This window comes from Vanessa cardui, chromosome 15 (genome assembly GCF_905220365.1).
Source record: "Vanessa cardui chromosome 15, ilVanCard2.1, whole genome shotgun sequence".
NCBI classification, from domain to species: Eukaryota; Metazoa; Arthropoda; class Insecta; order Lepidoptera; family Nymphalidae; genus Vanessa; species Vanessa cardui.
This window is the reverse complement of record NC_061137.1, coordinates 12,379,858-12,396,017: the sequence shown is the minus strand read 5'-3', so window position 1 is coordinate 12,396,017 and position 16,160 is coordinate 12,379,858. Positions and strand designations below refer to the sequence as shown.

Below are 16,160 nucleotides of genomic sequence, written 5' to 3'. Positions count from 1 at the left end.
ATCATCAGTGGTCTTCAGCGTGATAATGATTTGATGATAACGAATAATATACACGACTATAATATAATACGACTGTAATCTAATGAAACGCGTAGTCGAACTCTCTGAGTACTACAAGATGACTTTTTTTATGGTATAGGTTGGCGGACGAGCATATGGGCCACCTGATGTTATGTGGTCACCATCACCCATAGACAATGACGCTGTAAGAAATATTAACTATGCCTTACATCGTCAATGTGCCACCAACCTCGGGAACTAAGATTTTATGTCCCTTGTGCCCGTAGTTACACTGGCTCACTCAGCCTTCAAACCGGAACACAACAATACTGAGTACTGTTATTTGGCGGTAGAATAACTGATGAGTGGGTGGTACCTACCCAGACGGGCTTGCACATAGCCCTATCACCAAGAAACTCTTACCAGAGTTTAGATTTCAGCAAATCTGACCGAATTTAAGAACTTCCAAATGATTTTCTGTGACATTTCTGTGATGTAGATTGAGAGACTATCAAATCTACCTTATAACAAGTGGTAATTACCGATCAAAGACATTGGGTCTGTAAGAAATATTAACCATTCATCATCATTTTATTGTCAATGCGCTATCAACCTTGAGAACTAAAATGTTATCACTATCATGTTATAGTTAGCTCTTCAAACCTAACAAAATAATGCTAAGGACTGACTCTTTAGAGGTAAATTTGAGATGAGTGAGTGATGCCTACCCAAACGAACTTTTACTAAAACCTACCACCAAGTAATTAAAAATATATTGTTACATAAAGAATAAGTGAGCCAGTGTTATTTTAGGTAATAAACATTACTTTTTAAGTCGCATGATTGGTGACTGTTTAGTACTACATTGACAATTTCCAGTAATTGTGACAACTGAACAACAGGTGGCTCATCTTCACACCTATTGGAAGAAAATGCCTAAAACCACAGACCAGGGAAACATTAAAACAGCTTATACATTCTACATACTACCACTGTTATGCATTGAGTACTCTGTAGAGAGTATACGAGTTTAAATATTTAAGGCACGTTACGCCGGCTGACCTTAATGACAATGATGACCTAGAACGGGAAAGAAGGGCGGGACTATAGGTGCGAATATGACTGCATCTAAGTTTACTCAATGCTCAAAGGAAGTAAAAAGGAAGTAATATTGTGATGAAATAATTAAGAGAACGCTTATTCTTTAACACGTGTTACATAAGTCTAATTCAATTCGGACACGATTTTGACAAGCAAAGTCTTGAGTTTTGACTCCCGGCATATGAGGTTATATGATACCAATTACCATACAATAGGATATGATAGAACAGGAACAGACTGACGTTGCAACGCCATCTAGTAGGGAGTTACAATGAAGTTGATTGTACAAAAACCTTATCCGTCAGAAATTACATAAACATGTGACTACATTTGAAACAGACATTTTTATATGTATAAGAAATACATATGTAGTTAAAACAATGTACATAAATTACACTATAATTCAGTTACTAGCGTTTAAATTTAGGTATTTAACAAAGTCCAATGTCCATTTGTCTCCAATGAAACTTCTTCACATATTCTATCTCTCCTATGTCATCAATAGGAAAAACGCGAATAAGTACGCGTAGTACGAATCGAAGTATATACGATACACGTCTTCTCGCTCACATGTCTTCGAAATTGTCTCATCGCCGAGCAAATTATGACAACGGTAATAAGACATGTAGCTGCAGGCTGGCCGTGTAATCGAGTTCGTCTAACACCGATGCGATACATATTAAACTAGTTTGCGAGCGTGTTGTTAATACGTGATAGTTTCAGTTGCAGGATTCAGTACTGGAATGCTAGACTGTTTTATCTTACTCGATTACGATGCAGTCGAGAGAGTTTATGAACAATTACGTCATTACCAATAGCGAAATGATAAAAGTGGTATCTCAGTTGGAGGGTGTGATGCTGACTTGTGCTGTATACATTTATAACAGACTGGTGTTTTAATTTATCACGTCTGTACTGTAAAGTAAAACATCGTCAGGAGACCAGGGTATAGCAAATGTAATTTTGTTAGTGTATCTACTTCCTGTTAAAACAGCGTGATGGAACAGCTGATCACAGGATCTACGAGACGGATCTAAAAATATTTGTCCGTAAGAAAACTATTTATTGAGAGAATACAAAAGTTCAAATTTCTGGTTCGGCGCAGTCACGAAATGCTTTATTTAAGCTTGATTGACAAACTATTTGGAATGTAATTCTCTTATAATCTTCCCTGTACAATTGCAATACGTGACACAAAACAAGTTATCAGATAATTGTTCCAAATACCGTTTTCAAGTATGAAACGGCTTTGCGCGGTACAATCTATATTCTGAAGTGTAAAGTCTGATGATTAAGAAGGATTTGGAATGATAAATTCAGAAATGTGCTTTTCCATAACACCATAATCCGCTAGCGTTCCGAGCTGCAGTGCAATTCAGTAATTCACTTCGATTGTCACTCGTGAATTTTGACAACCGATTTACGATATGACGTTTTAATACTATAAGTTTTATACTGAAAACATGTGTAATTTTTTTTTATGTAGTCCCTTGGAGCTATGAATTCGCTTTTGGGGCCATAATAATTTTTTGGTAGTTTTTCGTTTGAGCCGAGTTCAGTCGTTTTATTTTTTTCACCTTTGTCATATATTCATGCTTGTACTATTGACGTATTCTCTGATCAATTGAAGCACAAAAAACTGGGATTGACGAAAACTGACGTTGTTGGCATAATTTCTGCGTTTCTCAATGCAATATCACATATATTTATGATATTAGATAATACGTATACGTCAATGTTCCAAGGTAACTCATTTGAATACGATCAAAATATACACTATGCCCATCTTTCCGCGCGATCACACCTGACTGATTTTATCTTAAACCATGTCAACACGACACAGTTATGTATTTGGAAAACGACATTTCATATTTGATGTTATTGAGTGAATACACTTACATGATATGTTTTTGAAGATAATTGAATTTATAAAAAAGCTAGACAGGATACTCTTTGCAATTGTGTTTCTGTTTTTCCGTTTAATTTTCTCGCATTGTTTTTTACAGTTCGAAAGTATTTTTGCTAAGGCTTCTGAAAGTTTTCTCACTTCATCAATCAGAAAGAATAATTTGTGTATAACATCAACATCATCACATTGCCGACCTTCATGGTCGAGTTGTGTGTACACTGGTTTTCATGGATACGCTACTCCGAGGTCCCAGGTTCGATTCCCGGCCAAGTCGATGTAGATTACCATTAGTTTTCTATGTTGTCTTGAGTCTGGGTATTTGTGTTACCGTCGTTACTTCTGATTTTCCATAATACAAGTGCTTAAGCTACTTACGTTGGGATCAGAGTAATGTATGTGATGTTGTCTCATATATAGACATCAAGTTATAAATATACGACATCAAACTTCAGTTTAATTTGGCCTGGAAGTCATTGATAAACTTCAGTTTAATTTGGCCTGGAAGTCTATCAATATATTTATGAGTTCAAGAACTACGAGTTAAAGAACACGCTAATTATAAAAATCTAAATGTATTCAGCTTAGCACATGTGTCACATGCGGATAAATACGTGTCATTTCAATTGAATTTTGATTATTATATGAGATTAAAACTGGTAAGAATATCAGTAATTACTCTATTCCGATTAATATATTATTTACAATATACAATACTTCATTAAAATATTGGTTAGTTAAGCTGAGGAATTTAAATATAGCAGCGAACACATTGCCGAATGAATTGACTTTACGGAGAGGAAACATGGTATTAGTTTAGTATAGTTTAATTATTTCGATTGACTGTCTCATACGTGTAGAAGCTACGTAATGACCCGGACCCCGAAGGCCTGCCCCAGATCGAACTCGTTTCGAGCCATTAAAAAGTTATCAGGTTTTCTGTCTATCAATCCAGTAGCAGATGAGTCTGGAAGATGTGTACTTCTGTGCATTGGAAAATATGTAAAATCCATTGGTTGGAAAAAGTTTTAAACGCTGGACCAAGACGGGATATAATGTCCTATCTGATTATGAATGTGTGTGTTTACTCACACAATTTATTTTTAAATAAAAGACAACATCACATACATTACTCTGATTCCAATGCAAGTAGCTAAAGTACTTGTGTTCCATGAAGACCAGTGATCACACTACTAGACCACGGAGGTCCCCAATCGTCGTACAATCGTAGTGTATTAATAGCCAGCTTTGGAATTGGCAACTCTCCCTTTAAAATTATCGCTTTAACCCAGAGAGATGGTTTCATTGCCATGGGTCAAGCCGGTTACGGGCCTCGAAGCTTTGCCTTACGTGGACTTGTCCTCAACGGTATCTTCCGCTGCACTAGTGGTGTGTCCGAAATGGCATTATTATTTTAATTTTCTAACTACAACACGGATATAAGATTTACTATAACTTTAACTTTGTTTTTGTTGCAGGACGGAGATGTCATCGAATTATGCCAAGTCAGTGACGTGCGGTCTGGCGGAGTGCCGAAGGTAATATTTATCTTTTTTAATGATTACCTGAATTAAGCAACGTTATACTCTTTATGTCCTAAACGTCTATAAGTAATGTCGAATACGTATTTTTAAAATTCATTATTTTTTTACTTATTATTCAAGGTATTAATTCTTCGTCACTTTGCCTAATACTTGGATATTATGAGTTAGAAAAGAATTGATTATATTGTTATTTTGTGCATAAATAATAAGTAGTAACATAATGTAGTTAAATTACTAAATTATAAAATTTTGATGCATTGTTGAATTTGATAGTAGGTTGCTAGGTAATGTTAATAGGCAAATGAACAAAAATTCGAAGACGAATTGCGAAACATTTTTAATTTTTTGAAACGACTTGAAATATGAAACAATTTGAAATTTAGGTATGTTGATAACTCATTGCCTTAATTTATAGAATACTACGTATTTTTATGTAAAAGGGATGTATAAAGGGATTCCTTCAATAAAATGATCAGCTTTTCAGCTCCATTACTTTTAACGGTTGTAACTACAGCCGGCTACTAGTCAATATCGCTCACAACTTTCTGACATTTCACAATCGTTTTCTGAGCCGAGTTTCGAGTTTGTTCTAACAGAAGAGGTCTCTTTAAGCTGCTAGCTTAAGGCTACATAGATTGAATTTAGCTGCAACGCTAATACCATTATTAATATATATCCACGCACTACCTTGCCAAATTGCATTACTATATCTACATCTATAACTATGTTAATAGATGCATATTGTAAATTAAAGTAGGTATACATATATAAGATAGATTTTTATAGATTAATCTATAACTATACTAAAGAAAAAAAAGTAAAGTAACAGCCTGTAATTTTCCCACTGCTGGGATAAGGCCTCCTCTTCCATTAAGGAGAGGGCTTGGAACCTATTCCACCACGCTGTTCCAATGCGGGTTGGTGGAATGCACGTGTGGCAGAAGTTCGATGAAATTAGACACATGCAGGTTTCCTCACGATGTTTTTCTTCACCACCGAGCACGAGATGAATTATAAACAAAAATTAAGCACATATGTATATATAGTGGTGCTTGCCTGGGTTTGAACCCGCAATCATCGGTTAAGATGCACGTGTTCTAACCACTGGGCCATTTCAGCTCGGTGGGAAGAATGTTAGCACATATTAAAATGATATTTTATTCCATTTAACTGATGAATAATTTTCTTTATAGGATACGAAGTTGAGCAACAATCTAATAAACAAGCACGGCAACAATCTAGAAGAAAAATCCCTGACGATATGCAGCGGGACGGACTACATCAACATCAATTACCAGCACGTCGTCTGCCCGGATGCGAACACCGCTAACGTAAGCCCGATCTTTAATATTACAGCGAGTCCTCGACTTACGTCGTTTCGATACCGAAGTTACGTCCAACAACGTTTTGACCAATGTGATATTCTAATAAACAGATATGTTATATCCATACTAAACAACAGAAAAAAGTGTGCCGCGCCGGCGACCGTTTATTTTTACATTTCGTTACAAGTAAAAAGGATAGCTTGATAAAAACAATAAGTAAAAGGGATAACTAGATGTTTTAATTACACAAAACGTAATTATGATCTATTATAACGTATTACTACGTAAAACGACTTCAGGCAAACGTCCCAATTAGGACGTTTTCTAGTCTTCACTTTTTGTGCGTTAATAACATATCTGTTTACTACAACATCATTGGTTTTGACACTATTCCTCAAACATCAATTGTTTCGATTAACATTATAGCAGAGTTCATCTGTCATGAAGTCAATGTCATAGCAAGGGGTCATTCATTTATTACGTAAGATGATTTAGTGGGGGCCTCCCCCCATGGTCGACCATATCTTATGATCTCTTACAAGGAAAGGAATTTCGATAGTTTTTACAGCGAAATCGGATTAAAATTAAATGTTTTTTTATTTCATAAATCTTTGTGTCGATAAACAACAGCTCGTCATTTCACCCATTGACTAGGTTACATGGTACTAAAGCGACTATAGTGATCTTGGTACATACGTCGCTGGTGCTTTGCATTCGAAGGCGACATTATATTTTATTGAATTATTTTGGCTTTCGTTATTAAAAGTAAAACGTCGTAATGTTAACGACTGAAAATATAAAAATATTCCTATTGTTTTCACACTGGGTTTATTTCGTATAAACGAGTCTCGTATAAAAAAGCTTTCAATTTGAACCCGCATACTTTATTCAATATATCATTTATAGCACCTAAAACCAAACTATTTATTTATCTACATCATATTTGAATTCCCTATTTATAAGGTTGTCGAGACCCAAACACAACTTAAAGTATTAATAACCGTTCAAAACTACAAGCTCTACAGACTTGTAGTCTAGACATGAAAATTTATTTCCGTATTGAAAATTCTAAACTTTTATAAGTGTCGCCAATTGCGTAGATTCGGTTGGTACTCAGTTAAATTACACTTGTAATGGACATATTCCAGAATATAATGGTAAGTAAAGTAAGCCTTGGAAAAAAGGCATAATTACTTACTGTCTAGAGGGCGGTTAGTGAATTTCATTCCTAGTGACTGTAGTGGCTGCTCCGCGTTTGGACGTCACTACCACAAATCAGGTGGAAAAGTGTCATTTGTTTACCCGGAACATGTATATATAAAACAAAACCATACTCCTTTAGAGAAATATTGTGAGCCTTTTAGGTATTAGGAAGGGATCAATACTTATCAATAAACCTGAATATTGTGTAACTGTAAATAGTTCTAAGTTATTTATATCTTTGACGTGTAAAATAAATATAATTATATATAAATAAACTCCTAGAGAAATGGTCTGAGCCAATTGGGTATCAGCAAAGGATCACTACTTAGCAATAAACCTAAATATTGTGCATTTCAAATAAGTCTAAGTTATTTATATCTTTGACGTGTAAAATAAATATAATTATATATAAACAAACACATTCATCCCAAAGGTTTGGTTGCAAGGGCTAAGAAAGATCACACATAATGTTAAGGCGAACAACGTGTGCCCTATGACGTGTCTGAAGAAACAGTAAGTCGAAATAAATGCTGTACAGTACGACACAACTTAGACGTAGCATCGGCAAAATTCGTAAAACCGATCACACCCGAATTAAATACGCTATCGAAATTATCAATATTTATTTCTTAAGTCGATCAGTGGCGTAGCTAGGTGAGGAAGGGCCCGGGTTTATAGAAAAAGAATCGGGCCCTCATCCGCTCTTTCCCACCCCTCTTTATAATTAATAATTACCCTTTCAAATTATAGATACCACATAAGAAATCTTGAGAGCAGGGTCGTGATTTTCTAGCTACAGAAACTTTAGTTTAGAGGGCCCCCTGAACTCCGGTGCCCTGGTGCATTGCACCTCCTGGCCCTACGATAGCTACGCCACTGATGTGGATATGGTCTTTACATAAACGTAATAACTTGTAATATCACGTGACCTAATATATTCGTCAATTTGACACGTCGCTTTACATGCACTTGTTTTCTCGGGTTGAACTGACGCGAGAATCTATAGCGACGAATAGCGTGGAATAGCGCGATAGGGAGCTATTTCTATTGGTTGTATAAATTGGCAGTAATCAGTTTTATTGAATTTGCCGATGCTATATCTAAGTTGTGTCGTACTATTCTTATATATCTATATAATTATGTGCATGAAAATATCTTATTAATCTTCTATCCAAGTTATACAAAATGTAAACAACAATTAAATCTTCAAAACAATTTAAATCTTCGGTTTATATTTAGGCGTTAAATATAATATTATAATGACGTTATATTGTTTACATTTTGTATCAAAATAGTTTAATATAACACATGGTTTACTATTAACAAAAATGTGCGTCATAGTCAAACGTGGAATGGAGTGTAACATATGTTTTGTCTCCCTCTTTCAATTAGCAATTATGTGTAATAATGATAAATTTTTTTCATAATTCGGTTTCTTTTCAATGAGTTTACATGAAAAGTACTACTGTTCTTGAGAAATTTCTTACTTTTCAGAATTAAACCCATCAACTAATATATAAATTAATTAATCAAACTATTACCTATAAGGAAATGTGTTACTTGTGTATTTTACTGTTATCGCGTCACCTATAAACTAAATATTTTTATATTATTGCAGACAAAGTTTCATGAACATTTTTCAGTTTAAAAGAGTCAATTTTAGTTACTTTCTTATGATGTACATTGACAAGAGTTCAGATGATTAACAAAAGCAATTCTATCTGTCTATTATCTGACTATTTAACTGTAGTAAACAGCATTTTAATGTCTTTATTCGAAATAGTCTACGATTCAGTATGAAATCATATATTAAATACTTGTGTGTTGGCTAGTAAAATTTAAAAGTAATATTATTTCCACTGTAAAATGATAGCCATCTATATAAATATTATATTCCTTTAGTACGCTTCGTCGTTGTATTAGAAACAGTCGGATAGCAACAGTTCAGCAATTCTAATTCGATCCTAAATTTAAGAAATACAAATTTTTCGAATAAATAAAACTTCCATTTTATCAAAAAGTATGAGGGTTCCTCAGTCATCGTTTGTTTTTTATTACAACATTTATACAATATAATTCTATAAATATAAATCAATGAAATAAAAATCAAGGGTGTTAGAGATATGTCTATTCGGAACTGGGCATGGATACGACTTGTCAAAACAACGCACCAACGTTTCCTGACAACTTTTAAGAATGACGTATATCTCTTAATCAAGTACATAACATAGAAGCTTCGCACGTGACATTGGCGAAATAATCTGTGCCTTTTTGGCACAAATAAAAGCCACAAAAAAGGAAAAAAAATCATAGAAGCTGTATATTTTACTTTCTATTTTTGTGTATATAAATGATATGTTTGTTGGTCACAAATCTTTGTATTTATTCAGTTTTTACTAGAAATCATCGAAGTACCACACGTCTACGAGATAATAACATCTACCTTTAATTCATACATTCAATCTATTAAGCGATATTTACCTCCCAATATTTTAAGAAACATATGTGACGTTAACTTAACTGTTAATGTTGCATATGGGGGTTAAAATTATTGCAAATAGTCACCCCTATCACCTCCTAACGGATATACGTCGAGTTACCAATAACCCTGTATAATGAACCATACCACGAATTTAATAATTAACACACTATTGTTTTTGTTAATGGAAAACCATGTTTTATATACTTAAATGATTGTTATTTAAATTTATGTTGCATGTTTCAGCGTGTGTTGTAAATGCATGTTAAAAATAAAGCTTATTACTAACATAGTATTAATGATAACTAACAGCATCCTGAGGATCCTGGTGGCTTCTGTCAAGCACTGCTTCTCTTAAATCAATTAATAACAAAGGACTTTAATGGTATATAACTATCGAATATACTATTCACTTAGGAAAGAACGCCCTTCCTTTTTAAACTCGTAATACTTAAAAACAAAAGTATTATGTAATGTATATTTTTTACTCGTGCATTGATCTTTCACGCACACTAAGATAATTTAAGAACAAAAGAACACCGACAGCATAACCTTACGACAAGTACAAAGTTAGGAATAATGTTAGAAAAGCTCTTTTAAAATTTAGGAAGTCTTGTATTGGTATGCTTTTGATTCAGACCGAGTAGGCCTGTGAATATGCCTTGGGCAAAACTTGGTGCGATATTATTAAGGCTTCTATAAGAATGACCATGTCAATGCTTATATAATCAATGTGTTCAAACACTTTATAGTTTACTTGTAGGGAGTTTCCGATTATTAAAGATATAGAGTAGACCTAAGACGTCCTAGGAACTATATCACGGTAGCATGCGAAAGCGATCCCTAAGCTACTGCTGAAGAGACAGAGAGGGTACCGCTGATTTTTTATTAGGTATTCCTGTATATCGGGGACACTCGGCGTCCAGGATACCGGCGAAATACATATACTACCCACATATCCTCCTTCTATGTGGGGGAAAGGCGTTCGGAAAATAAAAGGGTTACTTAGGAATGAAATCCATTTATAGTATAAAACCTAATAATAAAACAAATGGATATTAGTGGCGACAATAGAAAATAAAATACACAACTATAGATTACAAAGAAAATCCAGTCCCGCGGTCAGTAAACTACATCAAATCGAAAACAATATGTAAAGAAACGTATGTCAGCATATCATTTTAAAAACCGTATCAATAAAACATGGCCCAGATGTTTTCAAATAAAAATTAATTCAAGTAGATCCAATCGAAGTATCTCGATGCATTTGTAATACATAAAACTGATTACATTTTCAAACGGCAGACAATTTCCTAAATCGTTTTATTGAATAAGTATAGTTTTTATTGTAATTTTGTTTTGAACAAAAATCTCATATGAATTACTAATTTACAGAAACGGGATTATTTTTGGATGGTGTTTTTATGGTTTCGTATTGTTATGTATTCGCTTTGTAATGTAAAATATAATAAGATTTACAAATTTTGTGCCCATGGGATGAAGCCGCTACATTGTTAGTAAAATAATTATGTTTACATTTCTTGTAAATCTTAATTACATATTTAGAAGTTAGAATCAAAATTCTTTTGTGATATTTTGAATAATTTGTACATATAACTTGAAATATATTTCTTTCATCTTGTGACGGTTTAACGTGGTAATTAAGTAAATTTTTTACCGGAAAAAAAATAATAATTTTATTAACATAAAATTAAATAATACCTTAATTATATAAAAATTAACTGAAAAATATTTATAATCAAGATCGATTGGAATTGTAGAAATGTGGGAATTAAAATAATAACAGAAAGAGACGGCGAGAAAAAGAAAGAGACGGAACGATCGCCTGGAGTGAGCGTAGCAATTTGTTATCAAGTTACCTTTTCTACCCAGTTCAGTCTAAAAGAACTTCGTTTTGAAAACCTTATGTCCTTAAATTTACCTTATAACGTGACATACATCGACCCTATGTCAAATTTTCATTCATATAATATAATAATAACTCGTCTTGAATGATTTTATGTTTTTATTTTTTGCATGTTCATTGCTTTGCTTTGCGAAGGTGTGGAAGGAATCGCTTCGGGCTATCAGTCACAACAACAAAATCAGCAATGTCTGTCCAAGAACCATCCTTATGAAGCAGTATGTAAAGTTCAATTTAGCCTGAAGATTTATGTAGGATTTAATTATAAGCTAATCCTGTGACTTCGAAAGGGTTCCATTTATGGTTTTAGATTTGATACTTTTCATAATATTATAGCCAGCAGTTAGAACTCATGCATTTTAACCGATGATTGCATAAACCCAAGCAAACACCATTAAAATAACATTTGCTATTTTCTTTATAATTCATTCTGTCGGTCGTACAGGAAATCATCGTGAGGAAACCTGCATGTGTCTTATTTCTCTCAAAAGTAGAGGAGGCTTTAACGCAACGGTGGACATTAATAGTGATACTTTTATATAATCCAAGTATCAAAACGTCTTACACTCTACAACAGATTATATCACCAGAACCAAATTTGTTATTTTTTTTAGTTTAGTTTTTCAGTTGAAAGATTAAAGAAACATACACTTATATATGTTAAAGTCTCTGAAGATCTTACTTATAAACGTTGTATAGTAGGTATAGATATATATCTATTTCTCTTTCTATCTTAAGTAATCTGATATTCGAACGAAAAAGACAAAGCATCGTAACTACAACTACAACTACTTCGAAACATTCATTAGTAAGACGGTAGCGTGTTTCACTATTAAGTAAATCGGTAAATACTAGTTATTACCGGTTTTACAAGAAACTAGATCAACTGGAAATTCGATATTGCACGGGAAGATGGGAGGAAATTAATTTCCCTTCTTTTGTTATCTCGTTTTTTCTTTTTCATTTTGTGAGTTACGAAGACATCTATCGTCCAAGTAGGTCGAGTCGGATAATAAATTGTTTAAGCTACATATGCCCGGCGGAAAGTAAATGGACTATCCCTTTGAAATCATTATTCAGTTATGCAGAAAATAGGTCAAAAACCTGCAAAAAGTCGTTTATTATAAGATTCTATAAATTGTTGATATTGCATCTTAGTTTGCGTTTTATTTTGAAACGTCGTATAAAGATGACGGTAATATTCTGTAAGAATTTACTTCATATCTCACTGAAATGTTGATAACTGATTTACGGTGATACCTACGTCTTTTTGATACGTTTATGATAATTTTATAATTACTAGTATAGTCAATCTCGCAAATCTGAAATTTGACACTTGTGCTCCGCAGTGAGTTTCGAGTTTCTTCTTACAGAATACCTCTATAGATATGATATATTATATCAGAAGAGATTCATACAAATGCAAAGTACGCATATAATACAATCCTAATTGAAACCCAAAAATATACAAGAACCTTACCATTTTGTTCAGTAGTATTAATATTTCATTTGTAGATATCATAAATAGCAACAATGCTTTGTACATAGATTATTAATTATTTTGTATACAAATGTAAAGCTATGAATTATTATACAATACAAGAAAAGGGAACTCAAAATCATAGAAAAATCATAATACGAAATGCACCCGTTTTGTATACAGCTTTGCACCAAATTATAGACGATCGATGTTGCATTCATGTAGCATGCTAGCTTATTTAATTATTCAGCTGTAAATAATTATACTTCATTCAATTTATAATTAATTACATTTTAATATACATATTACTTCCCAAATTAATCTTTACTTATAATTAAACAGTAAGCTATCTATTATTACTCTCTCTCTCTGTTAGATAGAGTTACAATAATTAAAAGTTATAGAGTCACGTCTAATGGTAGATCCACACGAGACAGACAGAAAAATGAATGAAATACCCGAGGCAATGCTAAGTCCATATATACCTACATTTTAATGGTAGGATCTACTTAGATTTGTACAGATATCTGTACGACAAAAGCAGTAGCGGCGCAAGATTGAATCTTATTGTGGGCAAAATACAGTTTGCGAGGCCCTTGTCTTTTTTTTCAGTACTGTGATCCCAATGTTATGTTGTACTTTTTCAAATTTCTACCGCGAGGCCCTTTGCACCGCTAGGCCGTGGCTGTTTGTTACCAGTGGCGGCGCAAGATCGAATCTTAATGTGGGCAACAGTTTGCGAAGCCCTTGTTTTTTTCAAATTTCGGACGCGAGGCCCTTTGCACTGCGAGGCCGTGGGCGGTGGTCCACACCGCCCACGCCTTACCCCGCCTCTGGACAAAAGTCTTGTGCCAATTTTATGTCGTGTGGACCTACTATAAGTGCTGATAATTTTATTGTCAGCAGTTCCGTCACATTTTAAAATTTTAATTTAAAGAATAAAGCTAAGAAATTGACCTACTTAATAGAATGGATTATAAATTATTTACACGTGAGTAACCTTGTTATGAATCCGCTTTCTTGTAATATTAATACAATAAACACGTGATTTCTAATTAAAATACTCACACAAAGGCTGTCCTTTGATGTAATAAATCAAACGTAATTCAATTGTATTACATACTAAGAAAATAATGATTACTGTAATTATAACGACAGAGATTGCGAAAAAGATATTTTACAAAAAAGACAGCCTGTGAATTTGCATGATACCTTCAAATGAAAACGAATTATAAAATAATACAGCTCAAATTATTAAAGTAGTTTTTTCCTAGATTCATTAAATGTAATCTGCTACATTCCAAAGAATATAAGGCCTTTCTAAATATTCCAAATTGTTACAATGTGATAAAACTTAATCGCATTTGAAATATCTAACGTGTATTTTATTCCTAGTTGGATGCGTTTATCATTTCTCGTGGATCCAAAAGGCAAAGTGCCAGTTAAAGTGGTCGCGAGGACTTTTGCATCAGGGAAAACAGAAAAGTTGGTCTACCAATGTCTATCAGAACTGGGGCTCCCTTCGGGAAAGAATGAGTCGATGGAAAAAGAAGCGTTCACATTCGATAAGTTCTACGCGCTATACCATAAGATCTGTCCGAGAAATGATATTGAAGAATTATTCCGATCTATGTGAGTATTACAATCGACTATTGTTAAAATTTGCCATTATTTTGTTAAGCAATTTTCGACCGAATCACGAATAACTTCTAGTTGACAGTTGCATTTATTACCATGAATTAATGAATGAAATAGAATACAAATATCCAAAAATATCAATTATATTTGCGTTTTTGAAAGTAGAAACATACGTTCACAAGAAATTGATTTAGGGTTATATGTCTCCAGAATTTATGTTTGTGTGCTGTATAACAGTACTGGTAGCAGACACTTGTTACCTTTTAATAATTTACTGTTTACTTTCTTTTTACATTCGCTATATGAAAGTGTGTTAATTCGATCATTTATTATATTACAGAACCCAAGGCAAATCAGATCGTATCAATTTAGAGCAATTCGTGAACTTCTTGAACGAGAAACAGCGCGATCCACGACTTAACGAAATCCTTTACCCCCTCTATGATGAAAAACGCGCTCTTGAAATTATAACCGATTATGAACAAGAAGAAGAGGCCAAGAATGCCAGTAAGTGACAATTATCAATGTTCTAGAACATATTCAAGATCTGTTTGAACTAATTTATAATAATATATTATCTTATGATATGATGTGATGGCCCGAGATGGCCCAGTGGCTAGAACGCGTGCATCTTAATCGATGAATGCAGATTCAAACCCAGGCAAGCACCACTGAGGAAACTTCATGTGTCTAATTTCATAGGAATTCTGCCATGCATATTCCACCAACCTGCAATGGAACAGCGTTGTGGAATAATTTCCAAACCTTCTCCTCGAAAGGTTAGGAGACTTTATCACAGCAGAGGGAAATATGCAGGCTATTTTATTGTATCTTTTAAAGCTAAACGCTAAAATATTTAGCAAATGTCTTCATCGTCAAATTAATAAATAAATTTCAAAATCATAAACAATATGAGAGATTTCTTTTAACACAGAGTTTTATACAAATTTTCAGAATGTCTGACAAAAGACGGGCTCGTTCGTTACCTGATGTCGGACGAGAACGCTCCCGTGTTCCTCGACCGACTGGACTTTTACATGGAAATGGACCAGCCCCTATCCCACTACTACATCAACTCCTCACACAACACCTACCTCTCCGGTCGACAGTTCGGCGGGAAGAGTTCAGTGGAAATGTACCGACAAGTGCTCTTAGCTGGATGCAGGTGAGCTTAAAAATTTAGTAGATTAAATAATGCCCGTAAAGTCTTCTTTTTTAAAGAAGCTTTATCTGCCAAACTGCTTCACTGTAGTACATACAAACATATTTATATACATACTAGAATACTTCTTGTCCATCCATCGCACACATGACAAATTCTGATGATGAATGCTTCTGAATGATTCCCAGCCGAGTCGATGTAGAAAATGTTCATTTGTCGCTTTGGGTCTGGGTGTTTGTGTTACTGTCGTTACCTCTGATTTTCCATAACACAAGTGCTTTAGCTACTTACATTGGGAACACAGTAATATATGTGATGTTGTCCAATATTTATTTGTATTTTTAAAATTCATTAGTCCATTTTTAGCAAATTTGCTAAATAAATCTGGCAAGTTTAGT

At 33.9% G+C, this 16,160-nt stretch overlaps 1 protein-coding gene across 2 annotated transcripts in view; it reads left to right on the top strand.

Moving 5' to 3' along the window:
- The window catches only part of LOC124535701 (1-phosphatidylinositol 4,5-bisphosphate phosphodiesterase), a 52,435-nt gene that overhangs the window by 21,232 nt on the left and 15,043 nt on the right, over positions 1 to 16,160 (top strand). The window contains exons 3-8 of one of the 2 annotated variants that reach the window (XM_047112009.1): positions 4,486 to 4,545; positions 5,745 to 5,882; positions 11,621 to 11,700; positions 14,358 to 14,594; positions 14,941 to 15,107; positions 15,555 to 15,765. In XM_047112009.1, the coding sequence (XP_046967965.1) occupies positions 4,486 to 4,545; positions 5,745 to 5,882; positions 11,621 to 11,700; positions 14,358 to 14,594; positions 14,941 to 15,107; positions 15,555 to 15,765 (893 nt within the window). Of the gene's footprint in view, positions 1 to 4,485; positions 4,546 to 5,744; positions 5,883 to 7,512; positions 7,593 to 11,620; positions 11,701 to 14,357; positions 14,595 to 14,940; positions 15,108 to 15,554; positions 15,766 to 16,160 lie in introns of both variants that reach the window. The other variant, XM_047112010.1, reaches the window with a different exon arrangement.